The 18,402-nt window shown below is 53.1% G+C and overlaps 1 protein-coding gene across 3 annotated transcripts; it reads right to left on the bottom strand.

Annotated features, from left to right (window-relative positions):
* Positions 1-1,862: 1,862 nt before the first annotated feature.
* Positions 1,863-16,903, bottom strand: CX3CR1 (C-X3-C motif chemokine receptor 1). Of its 3 annotated transcripts, none has more exons than XM_019418756.2 (2): positions 16,208-16,903; positions 1,863-4,561 (listed from the first exon to the last, which is right to left on the bottom strand). In XM_019418756.2, exons 1-2 carry the CDS (start codon positions 16,451-16,453, stop codon positions 3,482-3,484), a joined length of 1,326 nt encoding a protein of 441 aa, XP_019274301.1. In that variant the 5' UTR covers positions 16,454-16,903; the 3' UTR covers positions 1,863-3,481. The 3 variants fall into 3 exon arrangements, with proteins under 3 accessions (XP_019274301.1, XP_019274302.1, XP_019274303.1); XM_019418757.2 differs by lacking the exon at positions 16,208-16,903 and adding an exon at positions 15,759-15,878; XM_019418758.2 differs by lacking the exon at positions 16,208-16,903 and adding an exon at positions 15,450-15,739.
* Between the last annotated feature and the right edge of the window lie 1,499 nt (positions 16,904-18,402).

Raw genomic sequence — 18,402 nt, 5'->3', positions numbered from 1 at the left:
TGTCACCAAAAGCTGCCCCACCCAGGCTGCACCGGTCATTGTGAGTGGCTTGATTCTGTTAAACTCGGCATTCTGGAGGGCAGATCTCCCCTCCCTGCCTCAGTCATCCACCTGTAGACCTTCCTTCTGGATTTTTCTTTTTTTTTTCTTTTGCATGCCCACCTGTGTTCTCTGCTCTTGGAGGCAGGGTTGGTCTGTATCTTTTTCCAGCTTTATTGAGGTATAATTGATAGATGACATTCTGTAAGTTTAAGGTGTGCAAAATAGTGATTTTATACACAAATATATTCCAGAGTGATTACCACAATAAAGTTAGTGAAGACATTTATCACCTCACACAGTTATAACGTTGTGCGTGTGATCAGAACTTTAAAAATCTTATTAGCAACTCAATCTCTCGTAGCAACTTTCAAATATGCAGCACAGTATTGTTAACTACAGTTATCGTAGGATTGGTCCGTATTGTTATTGAGATGGGGAAAAAAAAATCCATAGACTTGGATTCAAGAGATCTACCTCTTGGACCAGCCCCGGGCCCTCTCTGGGTCTCCTGCCCCTTACCTGCACCTAAAATTCTGTGATTCTGGGACTCAGGAGAGCAAGGAGGCACGGACAAGAGAGCATGAGTTTCTTCACTGGGAAAGGTTCAATCTAATAAGAAGAAGAAGGTAAAAAATAACAATAGTCACCACCATTTATTTGAGTTTGCTCTGCTAGGCATGCACTGTGTGCGTTGTGGAGGCAATCCTACGAAATCTTCATGATAATCCGAGGAGGTGAGCCCCACTTTTATTCTTCTCTTTCAGATGAGGAAGCTGAGCCTCAGAGATGTCAAGTAACTTGCCCAAGGTGACAGAGTTAATATGTTGGGACTCAGTCACAGATGTCTCTCTGCCTTTGGGGTCCACCATTTCCCTCCACTTTGGGGAAGCCCAGAGCTCAGAAGCAGTCGTGGGTTTGCCGCAGCTGTGCTGTTAGGGCCAACTGTCTTTTTCAAATGTGCTTTCCTTTATTTAGACACCAACATCATTGCTATTTAGGGTTTTCAGTGAACTTCCCCATTTTCTCCCTATTCTGTCTTATTCAGCAAAATGGATGAGCGACCGTTTCTTAGGATACTAATTGAATGTTCATTTACACATGAAAGTGTTTGTCTCTCCACTTTTACTTCTCAAGCCAGAAGAATGTTTCCCTCTTTTCGTGGGAGTCCAGAAACAAGTTAAAGTTTCATTGAAAGTTTTATGACCCCAAGGTTGCAATGAGGTTCAAGTAACAGTAGAGAAAACTTGTGGACAGCCTGGGGAGAATACGCCCCTCTTGTTAGTTGTTTTGAGCCAATGTTCCAGAAGACTCTCCCCACCCACTCTGCTCCGAATGCCTTTCGAAATTCACATGCTTTTCTCATGTTAAGATCCCCATGCCCTCACACACCTCCTTTCCATATGCCATTCACTGAGCCTAGAATGCCATCCCCTCCATTGCCTGGAGAGCTCCTCACCCTTAAAGACTCAGGTCAGACGGCTCTTGTGTTACCAATTCATGCAAAGTGTTTTTTCTTGTTCACTTCTCTGTTCTGCACTTGAATGTTAAGTGACGAAGGGCAGAGGCCTGGTCTCACTTACCTTTGGGGCCGCTCAGGATCCGAGCTTACATGTTGCGTGCCATACATGCTCAATTAAGATTTTGTAATAAACCGATTTCCCGTGTTACGGGTCAAAGCCAAAACCTTAAAAAAAAATAAATTAAAAAAAAAAAAAAAAGCCAAAACCTTGCTGTGCCCTTCGACCCAGTTATCCCCATGATGGAGGAATCCATCCAAAGGAAATAACCGAAGAGGAGAAAGGAAATTACGCGGACCGAAGTGCTGTGAAATATATATTTGCTAAATACTGGCAACAAGCGGAATGTTTATCAACAGGACAATGGTGAGCAAAGCGGGAGACGTGCTCTTGCTGCAACACGATTCATTCTATCACCGACTGAACCAACATGGTGACTCCCAAGGATGTGTCAGAAATACAGAGATGAGTCAGTTGCCTTCGACCAGCGCACAGCCTGGCAGAGCCTTCTAAAGCAAACAGTACAAAACTACATAGAAACCGAGAACCGTTTGGGGTCTGATGTTAAGAGACAAATAGATTACGAAAGGGTCTGCACGTGATGCTTTCAGCTCTAAACACGTGAAAGTGTCTGTGACCTTGGCTCTCCAAGTTGGAATGAAGGATGGGGGTTCTCTCCGGGTGGGCAGGGGTTTGCCGTGAGGCGACCGGAAAGGGATAGTCAAGGCAGGTTTGCCGTGTAAGCGGTGCACCAGGTAGGGGGAAAGCCGAGGTCTGGAAACCAGAGAAGAGGTGTGGCACCTGCAAGGGCTGGTGGCTGGTTTCTCATGCCGGGAAGGAGGCTCGCTATGTGCAAAGTACCATGGTTTCCATTGTACAGATAAGGAAGCTGAAGCTGGGCTGGCCCCGAGCTACCCAGCTGGCAAGTGACAAAGGTGGGATTGGAAACCATCCCTTGTCAGTTTGGGTCAGGGTGCCTTCTCTTCATCTCCCTGCACCCAGGAGCAGGTGATGATGCGTGATGGAAGAGATCCGGTTGGCCGAGAGGCTGGATTCTTTGGGGAAGGGGACGAAATGGAGAACCTGTTGGTGGGACCACATGATGGAGGGTCTCGGACTGGATGCAGGGGACACTGGACTGCCTTCGCGGGTCTGGAGGCATGATAGAGAAGGGTTTAAGGAAGAGCAGGCTGGCAGTGCGTGCTGGCTGGTGTGATCAGTGAGGAGGCTGGGCCAGATACATGGGAAGGTAGGTGGGCAGCTCTTGTTCCATTGGGTCAAAATAGTACCGCCCCCCCCCCCCCCCCGCCCCCAGCTTCTTGGACATATTTCTTCCTGCACCTCTAACCATGAGATTGGAATGGACGCCTCCATCTTATCTATTCTCCCCCGCGTGAATACCACAACCTGGTCCAGGGAGGGGCATCTGATTCAAACTTGGCCAATGAGAGCCCTTCCCTGGGAATTTTAACCTTGGGACCAGAGAGGAGTTGTTCTCAGTCCCACTCTGTTGGCGAAGCTGTGTCTGGGAGCTCTGTCACCACTCAGAGATTTGAGAGCCCTAGAGAGGAAAATTCTAGCTGGACTCAAGCCCTAGTTTCTGCATCCTCTGAGGGCTCAGCCACTCTCTTGCTCATGCTACCATGTGAATAATACTCCCCGCCTCCTCTTTAGCTAAGCTACAGCGAGTTGAATTTTTGTCCTTTGTGAACAGAAAGATCTGACATTTGCAGTTAGAGACGTGCCTACCCCTTATCCCTCAAATTTTGGGCACGATGCTCAGAAACGCTTCAGGGTTGTTTTGGAGGATTCGGACCGTCATGTCTTGCATGTAAGAAACAAACAAAAAATCTGTCTTCATTATTCAGTGGCAGGCTTGGGAACTCCGGGCTCTCTAGAGGGGCAAGGCTTTGGGGATCCCCTCAGAGAAGGAGGGACGCATCCCCATCACTGGTGTGGTGAGTAAAATTACTGCTCAGAATGCTTTCCCGCTTGCTCGTTTGTGATTCAGACGGGGAGAAACCGACGTGGACAGGATGACCACACAGGACGGCCAGGCATTTTCTATACAGGTGGTAAAGGTATCTTCTGAACTTCTCTCCAGCAAACGCATAGATAAAGGGGTTGAGGCAACAGTGGGTGAATGCAATTGTCTCAGTCACACTGAGGGCCAACCTCAGATCCTTCTTCACGTCACAATTGGGAAAGAAGTCATAGAGATTAAGCGTCTCTAAAAAAATCATGATGTTGTAGGGTGTCCAGAAGAGAAAAAACACGACGATCACCAGGAAGATCAGCTTAATGGCTTTGGCTTTCTTGTGGCTCTTGCAGGAAAACAGTGTCCGCATGATTCTGAAGTAACAGTAGCTCATAACGAGCAGGGGGAGTAGGAAACCAAGCAAATTTGCCTCCACGTTGCGGAGAACGGGCCAGAGGTCCTGCAGGACCTCGGGGTAGTCGCCAAGGCACTCGTTTTCTTTTTGTTTTGTGAACATGAACTGAGGTGCTGCCACCAAGATGGCTGCCGCCCAGACGCCCAGGCTGATGGTGACGCCATGCTGCACGGTCCGGGTGTTCATGGAGTTGGCGGCCAGGACGATGGCCCGGTACCTGTCGATGCTGATGATAGTGATGAAGAATACGCCTCCAAAAAAGCCGATGAAGAAGAAGGCGGTAGACAGTTTGCACACGGCGTTGTGAAGGCCTTGCTCGCTCATCAGGTAGTGAGTCCAGAAAGGCAGCGTGGCTACAAAGAGCAGATCCGACAAGGCCAGGTTCAGGAGGTAAATGTCGGTGATACTCTTGGGCTTCCGGCTGTTGGTGAGGGCAAACACTACCAGCAAATTTCCCACCAGGCCAAAGGCAAAAACAAGGGAGTAAAATATGGACAGGAAGACGGTCCCGAAGGCCACAACGTCCCCCATATCACAGGCTTCGGCCGACTCATCGTACTCAAAGTATTCCAAAGTTGATTTGGGGGAGGGGGTGGGCATGGCGACGGCCTGGATCAGAGAGGAAAACAAATAACAGTATTAGTTCTCAGAGAAACAGTTGGGATTCTAGCTGGCCCCACGCATGGGCAGGCTGAAAGAAACAAGTATCCGTCGGGCGCCTAACTGATACGCTTCCCAGTCTGAGAGGATCCGGGACTTGTTCAGAGCTGTGCAGTGAATGGCTCAGCTAACGTTTGAATCTAGACCTTTTAAAGCTTGAGGCAGATCTTTTCTTCTTGGATCTTCAAACGTCTATCCAAAAGGTTGACCAGGGTGTCAATAGTGGGAGAGAGGACTATGGGTGTGGAGAACAGGGGGTCGTATGGTGGGGGTGCAGCCATAATTCACTCTTGTAGTCCAAACTTCCCCGAAGCGATTCTCCGCTTCCTTCCTTATCCCCACCCCTCCACCCTCTGGACCCCAATTTGTCCCATAGGAAGCCAAGACTGAAGAGAGAGGTCTCAGATACTCTCCAGAGCCTCGAGCAGACCTGTACGCGGAGCCCCTCATCTTTGTTTTTGAGATCCCTTTCTCTTCCCCTTCCTTTTGGAACCAACAGGTCCTTCTCTTCCTGAAGGGATAAGACAGAGTCATACACTCTAGAGTGACCGCCTCGTGTCCGTTTTCCCAGGACTTTTCTGGGGTTAGCGCCAAAAGTCGGAAATGCTTTAGTTCTAAGCAGACAGCCACAGACGGCCACCCCTCAAGGTCAAGTGAAGAGGGTGCCACCACTGCCATCACAGGGTCATGAAAGGGGTGCGGAGCCCGTCTGGGGGACCGTGCTCCAGGAGCCTGCTGTGCTGGGCCCGGGTGGCGAATTCACCCCGTAATTACCAGCCCTGCCCTCACTTTGGCCTGGTCTTCCCCATGATTCTTAATCCCCGCTTCCTTCAGAACAAAAATTGAAGGGGAAGACGTTTCTGCACAGGTTGGGAAGTCACACTTCGCATTCCTCCCCTTCCTCCCCAGCCAGGGCTCGCTTGTTATTCACTCCAGAGGCTGCAAGGGCTCCCCTTTCCCCCTGGCCCTCGGAGGCCTCCTCTTCTTCCTTGTGATGCCACAGACGGGCCCCTGAGAAACCCTAAGCATGTTCATAGCACGCCTCCTGGTTGTCACTGCCTCCCTCCCCACCACAACCAAAAGCAAAGTTCGCACTTTTTAACCAAGGGAGTGTCCACACCCTGCTGCCTCCTTTTCACACTGGTTTTGCCCAGACTGTGTCTCTTTCAAAATGAGGGCCCGCCCTCGCAGCCTCCGCTTTGTGTTCTGGCCCATCTTCGCATCTTATCCAGATTCTTCTGGGACGAAGTGGGTTAAGCCTTTCTGCCCTGGGCCCTCTCAGCCTGGGCTGGCGTTCCCAGCATCTCCAGGGAGAGTGTATGCGTTCCTGGCTTTCAGCAGCCAATACCCTTTTCTCAGAGACAAATCTCTGGCTGTGACCTTAATCAACAACGTTTAAATTTAGCAGTGATTGCTAAATCAGTCAGTCGAGCATCTCTCTCTCGTTTTTTAAAGTTTTTATTCATTTATTTTGAGAGACAGCGTGAGTGAGCGAGCACGGGAGAGAAAGGGAGAGAGAATCTCAAGCGGGCTCTGTACTGTCAGCGCAGAGCCTGGTGTAAGGCTCGAACTCAGGGACTGCAAGATCATGACCTGAGCTGGAACCAACAGTCAGACTCCCCACCGACTGGGCCACCCAGGCGCCGTGAGCATCTGAATCTTGATTTCGACTCAGGTCATGGGCTTATGGGTTTGTGGGATCGAGCCCCACGCTGTCAGCACAGAGCCCATTGGGGATTGTCTTTCTCCCTCTGTCTCTGCCCCTCCTGCGTGCACTCTCTCGCTCTCTCAAAATAAATAAACTTAAACAAAAATAATGTTTAAGTTCAGCCACAGAAAATGGCTGAGATGCTACCCTTTGTGAGCTACACAAATGTCAGGTTGAAATGGCTCGAGTGGAGATATGGGGAGACGGGGAAATTCCTGCCTGCGTGCAGGTGGCTTGCTGAACGTCTTTCCAGACGTGCAGCCGTGTAGGAGCGAATGAGTCAAGCCCTCAGTGGTCGTAAGTCAGGGATCCTGGAGCTACGACCCTCTGCCTTCCCCCTTCTCCCCCAGGGAAAGGAGCTGGCGAAGCTGGCCTTGACAGGAGGCCAAGGACAATGAGACTGTGTGGCATCTCTTCGTGCCTGTGCTGAGGCCTGCAGCCCAGAAACTGTGCTGGTGGGTTGGCCTGATTTTGCCAAATCTGCATGAAATAGGCTTAATTTCCACCCTTGGCACTGTGCCCTGTCCACAGGGATCTCCTCTAAATCGAGCAGGAGTCCCTGGGTCACCGAGGAGGGACAGCGGGGAGGTGGGCAGGCTCGGGCTCTCCCTTGGCTGAATCTCACGTCTGCCCTCTGGCCAAGTGACCTCGAATGAACTTGGAACCTCTGAGTCTGACGTCCCTCATCTGCAAGACTGGGACTCATTCTCACGTCTGCCCACAGCGCCATTCTGAGGATTGTGCCCGGCACAGTGTGTTGCATACAGCAGGCACTCAAATAAATGCATGTGGTGAGGAAACAGAAGCACTTTGGACCTCTGCAACCATCCGGGTCTCCCGTGAACCGTTGTGCTGCTCACTCCCACCCTAGGCGTTGTGGATATCCCATCTGTAAAGTTCTTTTTATTTTTTTTTCCCCTGAAATAACAGGTATTTTCTTTTCAGATTTTCTGGGGGGAGAGGGCAAAGGGGAGGGTAAACAAGCCTTTACTGAATTTTTACTCAGTTCTCGGGCTCATTGCTAAACACATATTACCTGTGTGTGTGTGTGGGGGGGGGATTTTCATTTAATTCCCTTGACATTTTAAAAATGAACAAAAATACGAGTTACATGGAAGATGAAATAAGTAAGCAGACAGTCTAATATGGTAGGCCTGTGGTTCATGCTCAATAAACGGGAGCCGGCACGTAAAAGGGTAACGATCTCTATGGACAAGTAGATGTACTCGGAGAAGGCAAGTAACTTGCTCAAGGCCGCACAGCTGGCCTGTGGCACGGCTGCAGTGGGGGCTCACACGCGGCCAGCCTGTCTGTCCTGCCCGAGACTGGGAGTTCCTGAGCGAGGACCGGTGTCTCCTTCAGCTCTGCGGACCAGTGTTCAACAGAGGGAGGGGCCTGGCACAGAGCCAATGCCGCAGGAATACTTGTAGGAATACAAGTATTGTATCCTAGACCTTCATTCCAAATTGCCCTGTGGGACTGGTAATGACGGTGGCCTTTTAATTGTCCGGTTCCCAGGCGTGCCGACAGGGCACACAAGTGTCTTTCCTGATCCCAGGCCAGCGGCCCTTGCTTGAACTCTGAGCGCTTAGTGGATGCCTCGTGCATTGAATGTTCCTCTGAATTTGGTAGCCTTATCAAGGGAGAGAACTTTTTGGGAAAGGTGGATCCTCTAATTCCTGGAGCTTCTGAGATGTCCCAGGACTGGGAGATGAGCTTAAAGCTGGGGGCAGTCCTCGAGGGTGGTCTCTGGGGCAGGTTGAAGGGCCGCCGGGGGTCTGATGGGCCGGAAACGGGCTTTCCAGGCCCCCGAGGCCACCAGGAACCGAGTGAGGGATCCAAGCAGATAAGCTTTCTCTGCGGGGCCTCATCAGCCGGGTGTCATACAGATGGGGCTGCGAGAGGAAGGATAGGTGTTGGGGTGAAGCACCCGCTGAGGGCTGTGGCCAGCAAGCACACAACCCCTCCCAGCCGTTCTCAGGCCTCCTCGCCCTCTCTTCCCGTAAGTCAAGGTTTTGCTAAATGCTGTCCAGCTGCAGGAGTCTGTGCTGAACCCAGAAGCGGAGTTTGAGCGCACATGCGTTTCCCACCCAAGTATAAACTCACTCCCTCTCCGATCCTGCCCTGCTGCCCGCCCCCACCCCCCACCCCCCCCAACTCTGGCCCACTTCCTTTTCTCAGGCCTGCTCATTTATTTTTTAACTTTTTTGGGGTCATCATTTACCCAGTGTTTCCAATCAGCTTCCCTGTTCTCTACTTCCCTTTTCATTTAAGTGGCCCAAGTCCACTTTCCTCTTCAGTCCCACACCCTTTTCGGGCCGCTTCCCCCATCTTTTGCCTTCACATCCTGCTTACTGCCTGCTGGATCCTGTGCGTCTTCTTGTGTTTTACGTTCCTTGGCCAGTTGGTGGTTTTCCCTCTGGGGTCTCCACTGATGGCTTTTTAGGCCCCTGAGTGAAGACCGGGTTAGAGGCTCCGTCTAAATGCCGCTAAAATTGTGGTTTAATTTTCTTTTTTAATGTTTGTTTACTTTTTTGAGAGAGAGAGAGAGAGACAGTGAGAGCTGGGGAGGGGCAGACAGAGAGGGAGACACAGAATGGGAAGCAGGCTCCAGGCCCTGTGCTGTCAGCACAGAGCCCGATTCGGGGCTCGAACCCGTGGACCGTGAGATCATGACCTGAGTCGAAGCGGGACACTTAACCGACTGAGCCATCCAGGTGCCCCATCATTTTTGTTCTTTTGAACCAAAGGGAATTAGAGGAAAGTACAGATTGCTAGAGCCCTGACCCCATCGTTCTTTGTGGGGATGCCATTGAGCCTGAGAATGTTCCAGAGCCTGAAGTTATCCTCGGAGAGCCCGCTGTGGAAGGAGAGGAGGCTGCCCTTCTTCGGTGCCCACGGACTAGCACACTCCATACACAAGCCCCTCTTCGATTCTGTCTACAGGCCCACATGCGATGGTTGTCCCTCCCGTACAAATGAACCAGCAGAGGCTCCGGGAGATCGGGGAAGCTTGTCCAGGGAACAGCAGAACCAGGTGTATCTCTCCACAGAGCCATGCTCCCGCCTCGCCCCCAGGCTTTCCCTCTTGGAGGAGGAGTGTGCAGGCTATTGTGGACCACTTCTCTAGAGTTGGAACGAGAAATAGGAGACACAGCCCCCTCCCTCCCCCGCCAAAGAAGACGGTCCACGATGCGAGTCTGAACACTTTCCCCGGGTCTCTCCCCTCAGGACTCAGAACCCGGTAGTCTGACCGTCAGGCAAAAGGCAGGCAGTCAGGAAATGAAGAAGGCGGGGACATTTCCTCTCCAGCCACAACTAGGGAGTCCTCACGGCCGGACCCCCGAATCTAGCTCTCATCAATGGTGGCAAGGAAATTTGGAGTCCTTTTCTCTGGAGAAGAGGAGGCTGAAGGCTGTAGGCTCAGCTCATTTCCTGCCTTCAAACACACGGTGACACGGATGTAGTTCACAAAACGCAACGCCAGATCTTCTGGCGTGTTTAATTTTTCGACAAGGACCAAACAGAAGGAAATAGTCTTTAAGCACGACATGCGTCCTGGGGCGGTAAAAGCACGGCTTAGTGTCACGAGAAGTGACTCTTCAGTGACCTGCCCAGGGAACATGACGCTTCTGGGCTCACAGCCTGCCCGAGTTCAGATGAGGTTCCATCTGGATCAGTCGATTTCAGCCCTGACAAATCTTCACCTTGGCCTACAGAGGAAGGTTTCCAGTGTGGCCCCCAAGCCCACACCCCTGGCCGCTTGGGCACAGGGTTTTCCCAGGTCCTGATGGTTTTCCCACTTACAAGGACAGCTGATTTTGTAAGAGGCACCCTGGGGGATGCAGGGAGAGGTAAGGATGAGAGGGCAAAAGAAGGACAGGTGGAAGGGCCTTGAACTGCACGCCAAGGAGCTAGAAGGGCACATTCTGCACCTCGCAGCCCGTCCCCCGTGCAAGTAAACAGAGCGGCTGTCTACACCTCGGCAACCAATCTACCTGCGACCACAGGGCCTTACCCGCCCTCTAGCGTTTGCATGGGCCAAACACCCCAAGTCAGAAGCAGCAACAGGAGAAAGCCAGACCGGAGGCGAGAGCCTCCTGGGTGAGCCACCCCTCTCCGGAAGCTGCTTTTGCTCTGGGTTGGACACACCGCCCTCTCCTTTCGTCTTCTGAGCACATTGTGGTATTTATTCGTCCCTGCCAAACTGTGAAATTCTGAAAAGAAATGTTTTAGGGCTTTTTTCTGGTAATTGAGGAAGAGATGGATTTTAAATAAATTATTAACTAAGCTAATTATGTATCTTTGTAAGGACAAATAAAAATTCAAAATAAGAGGCTTAATTCTCCCTGCTGAAAATAAGGGAAGAGATTCTCTGCCTCCTCATTCCTAGGGCATTTGCTTTAGGAAATTCGTCACTGGGGGCGCCTGGGGGGCTCAGTCAGTTAAGCGTCTGACTGATCGTCTGCCTTGGGCTCAGGTCATGATCTCACTGATCATGAGTTTGAGCCCCAAGTCGGGTTCTGTGCTGACAGCTCAGAGCCTGGGGCCTGCTTCAGATTCCGTTTCTGTCTCTCTGCCCCTCCCCTGCTCGTGCTCGCTATCTCTCTCAAATATAAAATAAAACACAAAAAAAATTAAAAAGAAAAACAAAACAAAAGGAAACTCATCACTGGAGTGTTTTCTCCTCTCTTTGAAATGAGGACATGCGTCCTTTTGGGAATGTGATCACTTCTTTTGTCAGCTTTACGTCCCAGGAATCTTTCTCAGGGGCCTGGGGCTCCTTTCTTTGAAATATAAACATCAAGGGGCACCTGGGTGGCTCAGTCTGTAGAGCCCTGACTCCTGGTTTCGGCCCAGGTCATGATCTCGCGGTTTCATGGGTTCAAGCCCCGCATCCGGCCCCACGCTGACAGCACGAAGCCTGCTTGGGCTTCTCTCTCTCCCTCGCTCTGCCCCTCCCCCGCTCGCGCCGTCTCTGTCTCTCTCAAAATAAATAAACTTAAAAAAAAAAAAAGGAAATATAAACATCAAGAATTAGCACCTGTGTCTCCCAGTTTCTCTGGAAGGGTAGGAGCCTAACTTGGGTGGGTGCCCTTCTGCTTCAAATTGCCAAAATCCTCCCGTCTTAAAGATAGGAGTCTATTTCTTCTCTGGAAGAAGCCAGCCAGCTATCACAGACGGTCCCTTCAGTTATCATGGTAGAGTTAGGATGACAGTGTGTGGCTGAGAACTAGGTGTGCTCTCTCGCCACAGGGATCCTAACCGCTGGGCCCTACGAAAGGGTGAGATTCCCTCTCCCCCCATCTCTGCCGTCTCTCAGCGGATTGTCCGCGATGCCCATCACATTCTGGTGGCCTGTCTGTTTAACAGTAACGGTGTTTTCTCTGTTATCTCTGCGAGAGGTTTTTTCTGGGTTGGAGATCTTAGTTTCTATTTTACTTCCCCAACAGTAGGTGCTGTGCTAAATTCTATGGAGGTAAACGTGGCTAAGATACAGTCTCTGGGAATTGCGGTTACTGTTCAGTAGCAGACTATCAGAAGAAAAGCTGGGGGAGACCCAGGGACTGGATCGTTTCAGCTGAGTCTTGAAGCCGGGGCAATCTTCCAGGTAAACGAAGGTGGAGGGGGGGAGCAGGGGCGGGTGTGGGGTGGGGGGGGCCACTGAAGCCGAAGGCACTGAGCATAGGCATGTTCCCTAGGGTCAAGCCCGCTCATCGCCATTGCTGTATAGGCAGGCAATCGTGGAGCGGTCCACGATTACCTACCTCACCGTCGTACTCCTGGCTGGCTTGCAGGGCGAGGTCTCTGTGGACAACGCCACCGCGAACATTTGCCCGCGTTCATCCACATCTCCCACGGCACGGATGCATTTTAAAAATGCAGACTCCAGAGCAGACCGACTATGTGAATCCGTGCATATAAAGGTCAGGAGCGGGCAACAGCAATGCATATTGTGCAGGGATGCACATCTAGGTGGGTAAAGCCCTAAGGACGAGTGAGGGAGCAATGGCCATCACGATCAGGATGTGGGGATTTTGGGGAGGGCAGGGTGGCAGTCAGGAAGGCAAGTGAGGGGGGGCCGCTGGGTGGGGGCCGGCCTGGGTCTCTCCTGCTGCCTGGCTGCAGGTTGGGTGCGAGACTGATCTGTAAGTCGTGAACCTGCACACTGTTCTTTGAGCGTGCTGTATTTGACGTGGAACATAGGTTTAAGGAAAAGGACAAAGAGGGCCTGCAAAAATACTTTAGAAAAACATTTAAAGAGACGCGAGCTAGGTTTCCTTCCCTACAAAGGTTCATAATCTGAAATAGTTGCTTTTTGGCCAGACCTGAGGAGGAGGTGTGGCTGCAGGGCCGAGAGAATTCCAGCCCTCGGGAGCCAGTGCCTTTCTGAGCCCCTAGGGAGGGCGGGCGGGATCACGACTCGGCCGGAAGCGCCAGCATTGGCCCTCCTGGGCAGAGCCAGTGTTGCAAGCCCTTGGAATCCCTGGACTGTGCTGCTGGGAACGAGAGCAAGTTCCCGGAAAAGGCAGCGGAGACCTGGCCTGTGCCACCGTGGCTGTGCCTCTTCGTAACTGTGACCGTTGTTGGACAGCAGGAGTCCGCCTCCCTGTCTGGCTCGTGCACGGAGGGTGCTGGCTCTGAACACCTTCAGCGGGAAATATTTGAGCCTGAACAAAACGGGTAGCCGCGGCCTCTGTTCCAGGTCAGAGGTTGAGCTGGGGAGGGGGTAGCTGAGTGGCCCAGACCCTGAGATGGATGGTCTCTGAGGCCAGGGTCTCTGGTGGGGTCCTCCCCAATAGTGCTGCCTTTCTACAACCCGGCCCGGGGCGGGAGGGGGGTGGGGTGCGCGATGAGGGGTCTCCTGGGGGAGGATGGGTTGGGGAGTGGATGCTGGTTCTGACCTGATGGGCTCTGGCATACGTCCTCCTCCCGGCCCCTCGTAACCTCATTTGAACGTGCTTAGTGGTCTTAAGGCGCACAAACTTTCCGATCCGTGGCTTCCCACAATGACAACCCATATTGTTTCTTGAGCACCAAATACGGGCCAGACGGTGTGGTCAGAACTGGATATACCTTGCCCTTGATACAGATATTCGACCTCTACCCGTCACTCGCCTTCAGCGATTCTCAGCTCATGGCTGGTATTCATTTTAAAGCAGGACTCGAGGCTTAGCAAGGTCAGGTGCAGAGTCAGGGCTTCCAAAGCCCAACTGCCTCTCCTACCCACTGTGAAGCAGAGAGTGACGGCCGTGGAGCCCGGCTGGGGTATGGCTGGGCGTGTGGCTGACACACAGTCGGTGCCCCCTTCCCTGGGGGGCGGGCAAGAGCCACGTCCTGCCCTGATTCCCTGCGTGAAAATGAAGCCAAGCAAAGAGGCAGGCAAAAGACGTGGAACCATACTTGCGTGCATACACACAGACGGACATGCAGACAGACAGGCAGACAAACAGTGGTGCCCAAGGCTCAGCAGCCCAGTTCCTGCCTGCGTCCTCTTACAGGGCCCAGTCCCCTCCCAGGCAACCCCGGGCATGGGCTGACCTGCCCCGCAGAAGCTTCCCCAGGGAACTTTCTCGTCTGCTTCTCACACAATCCAACCTTCTTCTTTCTTTTGGGGTCAAGTTGTTTTCTACCTTGAGTTTTCTGTGTAAAGCATTTGAGGGGGCGCCTGGGTGGCTCAGCCGCTCGAGCGTCTGACTTCGGCTCAGGTCATGACCTCGCGGTTCGTGAGTTTGAGCCCCCGCATCGCCGGGGTGTCTGCTGTCAGCGCAGAGCCTGCTTGGGATCCTCTGTCTGTCCTCTCTCTCTGCCCCTCCCCTGCTTGCGCACGTGCCCTCTCTCTCTCTCTCAAAAATAAATAAAATTTTAAAACAAGAAGAAAGTACTTGGAAAAAGGGGGGCGCCTGCGCAGCTGAGTCCATTAAGCGTCAGACTCTTGACTTCGGCTCAGGTCATGATCTCCGAGTTTGTGGGTTCGAGGCCTTGGTGGGGCTCCCGTGCTGGCAGTGCAGAGCCTGCTTGGAGTTTGGTCTCTCTCCCTCGCTTTCTGCCCCTCCCCTGCTCATTCGCGCACTCTCTGTCTCTCTAAACACACAAATAAACTTTAACGTATTTGAAAAAGAAAATGAACTTTTCTGGAGGAGGGGAAATCCTAAAGCTCCCTAGACTTTCTCTGAGCTCGGCTGTCAACCTACAGAGCGCAGACTACAGAACCTGTGAGATAAAGGTCAAGTAATGAGAAGTGACGGGTCCGGCCAGTCGTCAACCAGACCTCAAGGTGTTTCCTCCTCTCTTGCACCCATATGTGTGTCCGCTCATAATTTCTGAGACGGTTTTCCCACGGCACGAACCTTCTGAGGCCGTGTCCTCAGAGTGATTACAACGGCATCGAGCATCGAATTTGTGTCAGCGATTTATTCATTAAAATGGTTGTCGCTGGAAATGCAGTGGTGCTCTTTATAAAAAAATGCAGGAGGCACCCAAAAAGCACAGGAAGAAAAGGAAAAACAAGACAGAACCAAACTTTCCACCATCCAACTTCCCGGAATCAACCACAGCTAGCTTTTTGCCCTTTCCCATCCAATGTCCATGCCTATTCCTATATCCGTATTAAGCATAGTTATATTTACATTTAAAATGCAAGGTGGCTCAGTCGGTTAAGCATCTGACTCGGGCTCAGGTCATGAGCTCGTGGCTCATGAGTTCGAGCCCCGCATCGGGTTCTGTGCTGATAGCTCAGGGCCCGGAGCCTGCTTCGGATTCTGTGTCTCCCTCTCTCTCTGCCCCCCATCCCCCCGCTTGCGCTCTGTCTCTCTCTGAAAATAAATAAACATTGAAAAAAAATTTAAAAAATAAATAAAAACTAAAATGCAGATTCTACATTAAACATTTTTTATTACAACATTTTCTAACCTACATAAAGGCGGAGAGAGCCCCCAGGTTCATCACATAGCTTCAATTGGCAACTCATGGTCACTAACTATCCCATGCAATCCTACTTCATACCCTACTACATTAATTAAAAACAGATCCAGGCATCATAGCATTTCACCCATAAACAGGTAAGTATGAGTCTCTAAAAGAATAAGAACTCTTTTTATACAAAATAACAACTTCCTTACTATTTACCTTAAAAAGCGCCTAATAATTCCTCACTCTCATCCAGATGCCATTTGTTTTCAGGGCAATGTCTACTCGTCCCTGGCATGTAAATGCTGATGCTTGTAATCGCACCCCACGTTGAGCGCGTCCCAAATGGTCTGATCACACGCTGCCCGCCACCCCTCAAGCCCCCTGGCCCTTCGGCAGCAACATCTTCCGGAAAGTGGTCCCTCTTAGCACGTAAAGCGAAAACCAGCATCTGTAACCCACGGTGACCTCTGACCACCGTGCCCCACCCGCGAGCCCACAGGTGTTGGCCAGTTCTCTGTTTCCTACCTGGGCTGGGCCTCGGAAGGGAACTTCTGGACTTGGCAATTGTGACAATCAGCCACCCCGTCCCTCCGTCTGTCTGTCACGGAGTATTTCCCTTCCCACCCGCCCCCCCGCCGAGGGCATCTTTATTTGCAAAGTTAGCCAATAGTCTCTGGTTTCCTGTGAGGTTCACTCCAAGGCCTGCCTGGTTTCTTTAGATACCGCGGCAGGCGAGCTCAGAAGCTCCAGGCTGGAGGCCAGCTGATGGCAGGAGGGTCTGAATTCACAAACCTGGGGGACTGAGTCTGGGGGGACACACAAAGCAGGGGACTGGAGGACGTGACGGTGTGGGGGCTGTGTTATTTGCCCCCATTGTGGCGGGGAGGACAGGAAACAGTGTAGGTCTCTTGAGCCACCCAAAGCCACTGTACTTCAGTTTCCTTGGGTGTGAAAAGAGAGCCCACGGTACTCACCCGGCTGCCCTGGGGTGTGGATGAAACGAAGTACAGCTTCTCTCTCCAAAGCGAGGCCCCAGGCACCGGGAGCTTACAGACATGTGGCACCTCAGGCCCCGCCACTGAATCAGGCTGCATTTTGATGAAATTCTTAGGAGATTGGCAAGTGCGTGGCTTCTGAGACGCATCGGCACAAAAGGCACTTAGTGAGTGCCTGGCACCTGATAGGGGCTTCTGATTTATTTTCCCCTCGCCTCCCTCCATCAAGGCACTCAGGGCCTCCCTAGGCCATCCGGTCAAGCCGGAGGCGCATGTGTGCCGGGCACAAGCTTCACCCACAAACCGGGGCAGGCTCTGTCCCCACCGTCTCCCACAGCCCGCCCCGTTCCGCCGGACGGGGAATAGCTGGGCCTGACTCTCGGGGCTACTCTCCTGCTGCCTGCCCTGGCTCGAAGCCGGTGCCTGCCCGGGACCACCTGCCTGGCTCACCTACCAGGCAAATTCTACTGCCGATCCCTCCCTCCCCTGGGGCCTGGCTGGGGTCTGGCACGTTTATTAAAGGATCAGGGGACTCCTCCGAGGCCTGCCTGGCTCCTCACGGCCCATCTTGCAGCCTGTGCCCCTGCACTGCTGTGGCCGTCGGAGCTGTGTCTTTCTGTGGGCAGGGCTGTGCTGTGTGCTCCCCACCCGGCCTCCTCAGTCCCGGCCGCCAGGACCCCAGGACGAGCTGTGGGTGGGACGGCGGTTCTGCCGGCTGGGCGACTGACCTGCTGGCATTTGAGGAAGTCTGCGGCCTCGGTTTCCCTTCCTCCTTTCCCTCTGGCCAGGAGGCTGCGGCACCCCACCCCCACGCCTGCCCTTCCTCATCCCCACCCCAGAGCCACCTGTCTCAGGGACCACCCAGCGGGGCCAGCTGCTTCGGCCTCCCTTCGCCTGCCTGTGACTCCCCTCCTGCTTCTCCGAGAGCACCTCTCTGGGATCCTGCCAAGACTCTCTCTCTCTCTCTCTCTCTCTTGCAGTCACACAGTCTTCCCGGACAACCTCACCCACTGCACCGTTATCCTCATCAGCTGTCCCGTCTTCCTGGACAACCTCTCCCACCGCCCGTCAGTGACCGCCTCTGCGATCCAATGCTCTGCGTCTTTGTCCCCAGCCAGGGTCTGCATCGGTGGCCCTCACGCCTCTTGCCATTTGCCCCCGTTGACCATTCTCCTCCAAAATGCAAACTGCGCGCCTGACCCCTCTGTGGGTTCTGCTCACTGGGAGTTTCAGCCCCAGGCCAGTAAGCATGGCCCGGGCAAGATCCTGCCCCTTCCCCTTCCCCTCCAGAGGTCCCACCCTGCTCTAACCACCTCCCCACCAGTGCCTGTGGGGGCTGCTCTCCCCTTCGCACCTCACCCGGCTGGCGGGACCGGCTGCCAGCCCACCTCCTTGACGCTAACACAACGGCTTTCGCTGTCCCACAGGAGCTGGCAGCAGACCGGACCGTGAGTCACGGCCCAGCAAGTGGGATGCTTTTTTGTGCCGGTTCCTTCGCCTCCCCAATCCTACAGGGTGACGCGTGTGGTAGCCGCGCACGCACAGCTTGCACGCGAAGGAGGTTGCACCAGGGGAGAGGAACCCTGGGCTTGAAGAACATGCTGTTTTATGGCCAGTGGCGAACGAGCCTGCCCGGTGGCCCTGAGGGAGACGTGACCTCATCTCTGAGGCCGCAAGCACCACCCTGAGAAATGGGCCAAGGAAAGTGCAGCTGGGGCTTTGCCTTCTCTGTCCACTCCCAGCCACGGGAGAGCCCCAGCCGCCCTCCCGCACGGGCCACGCCTCCACAGACCTCGGTAAAGGCTGGACAGGTTCTCCCTGGGCCCCTGCTCACCCCTCCCCAGGGCTCCCCCACTGTGCTGCCCCATTCCTTGGGCCGGTCTTCACCCCTCCCTCTCACAGACCCTTTGGCTTCTCCCCCTTGTCTGAGCTGTTCCTTGTGAAGAGCAGCAGAATGTGACGTCACCAAATGTGCCAGTTTGATGTGTTGATCATTTTGAGCTCGAGAAAGAGCAGATACAGGGGGAGGCTGTCTCTGACCCTCCCGATCTGCCTGAACTCAGAGTCCCCAAAAGGAGCTCGGTTGCCATAGATCCTCTCCCCTGGAGTTTCTACCACCCACCGGGGAGCATTGACACTTGTCACAGGAGAGGAGACTAGAAGTCCCCACCACA

Source organism: Panthera pardus, unplaced genomic scaffold (assembly GCF_024362965.1).
Source record: "Panthera pardus isolate Hobbes unplaced genomic scaffold, ASM2436296v1 HiC_scaffold_16, whole genome shotgun sequence".
NCBI classification, from domain to species: Eukaryota; Metazoa; Chordata; class Mammalia; order Carnivora; family Felidae; genus Panthera; species Panthera pardus.
The sequence above is the reverse complement of the archived record's forward strand: the minus strand, read 5'-3'. Positions and strand labels throughout refer to the sequence as shown.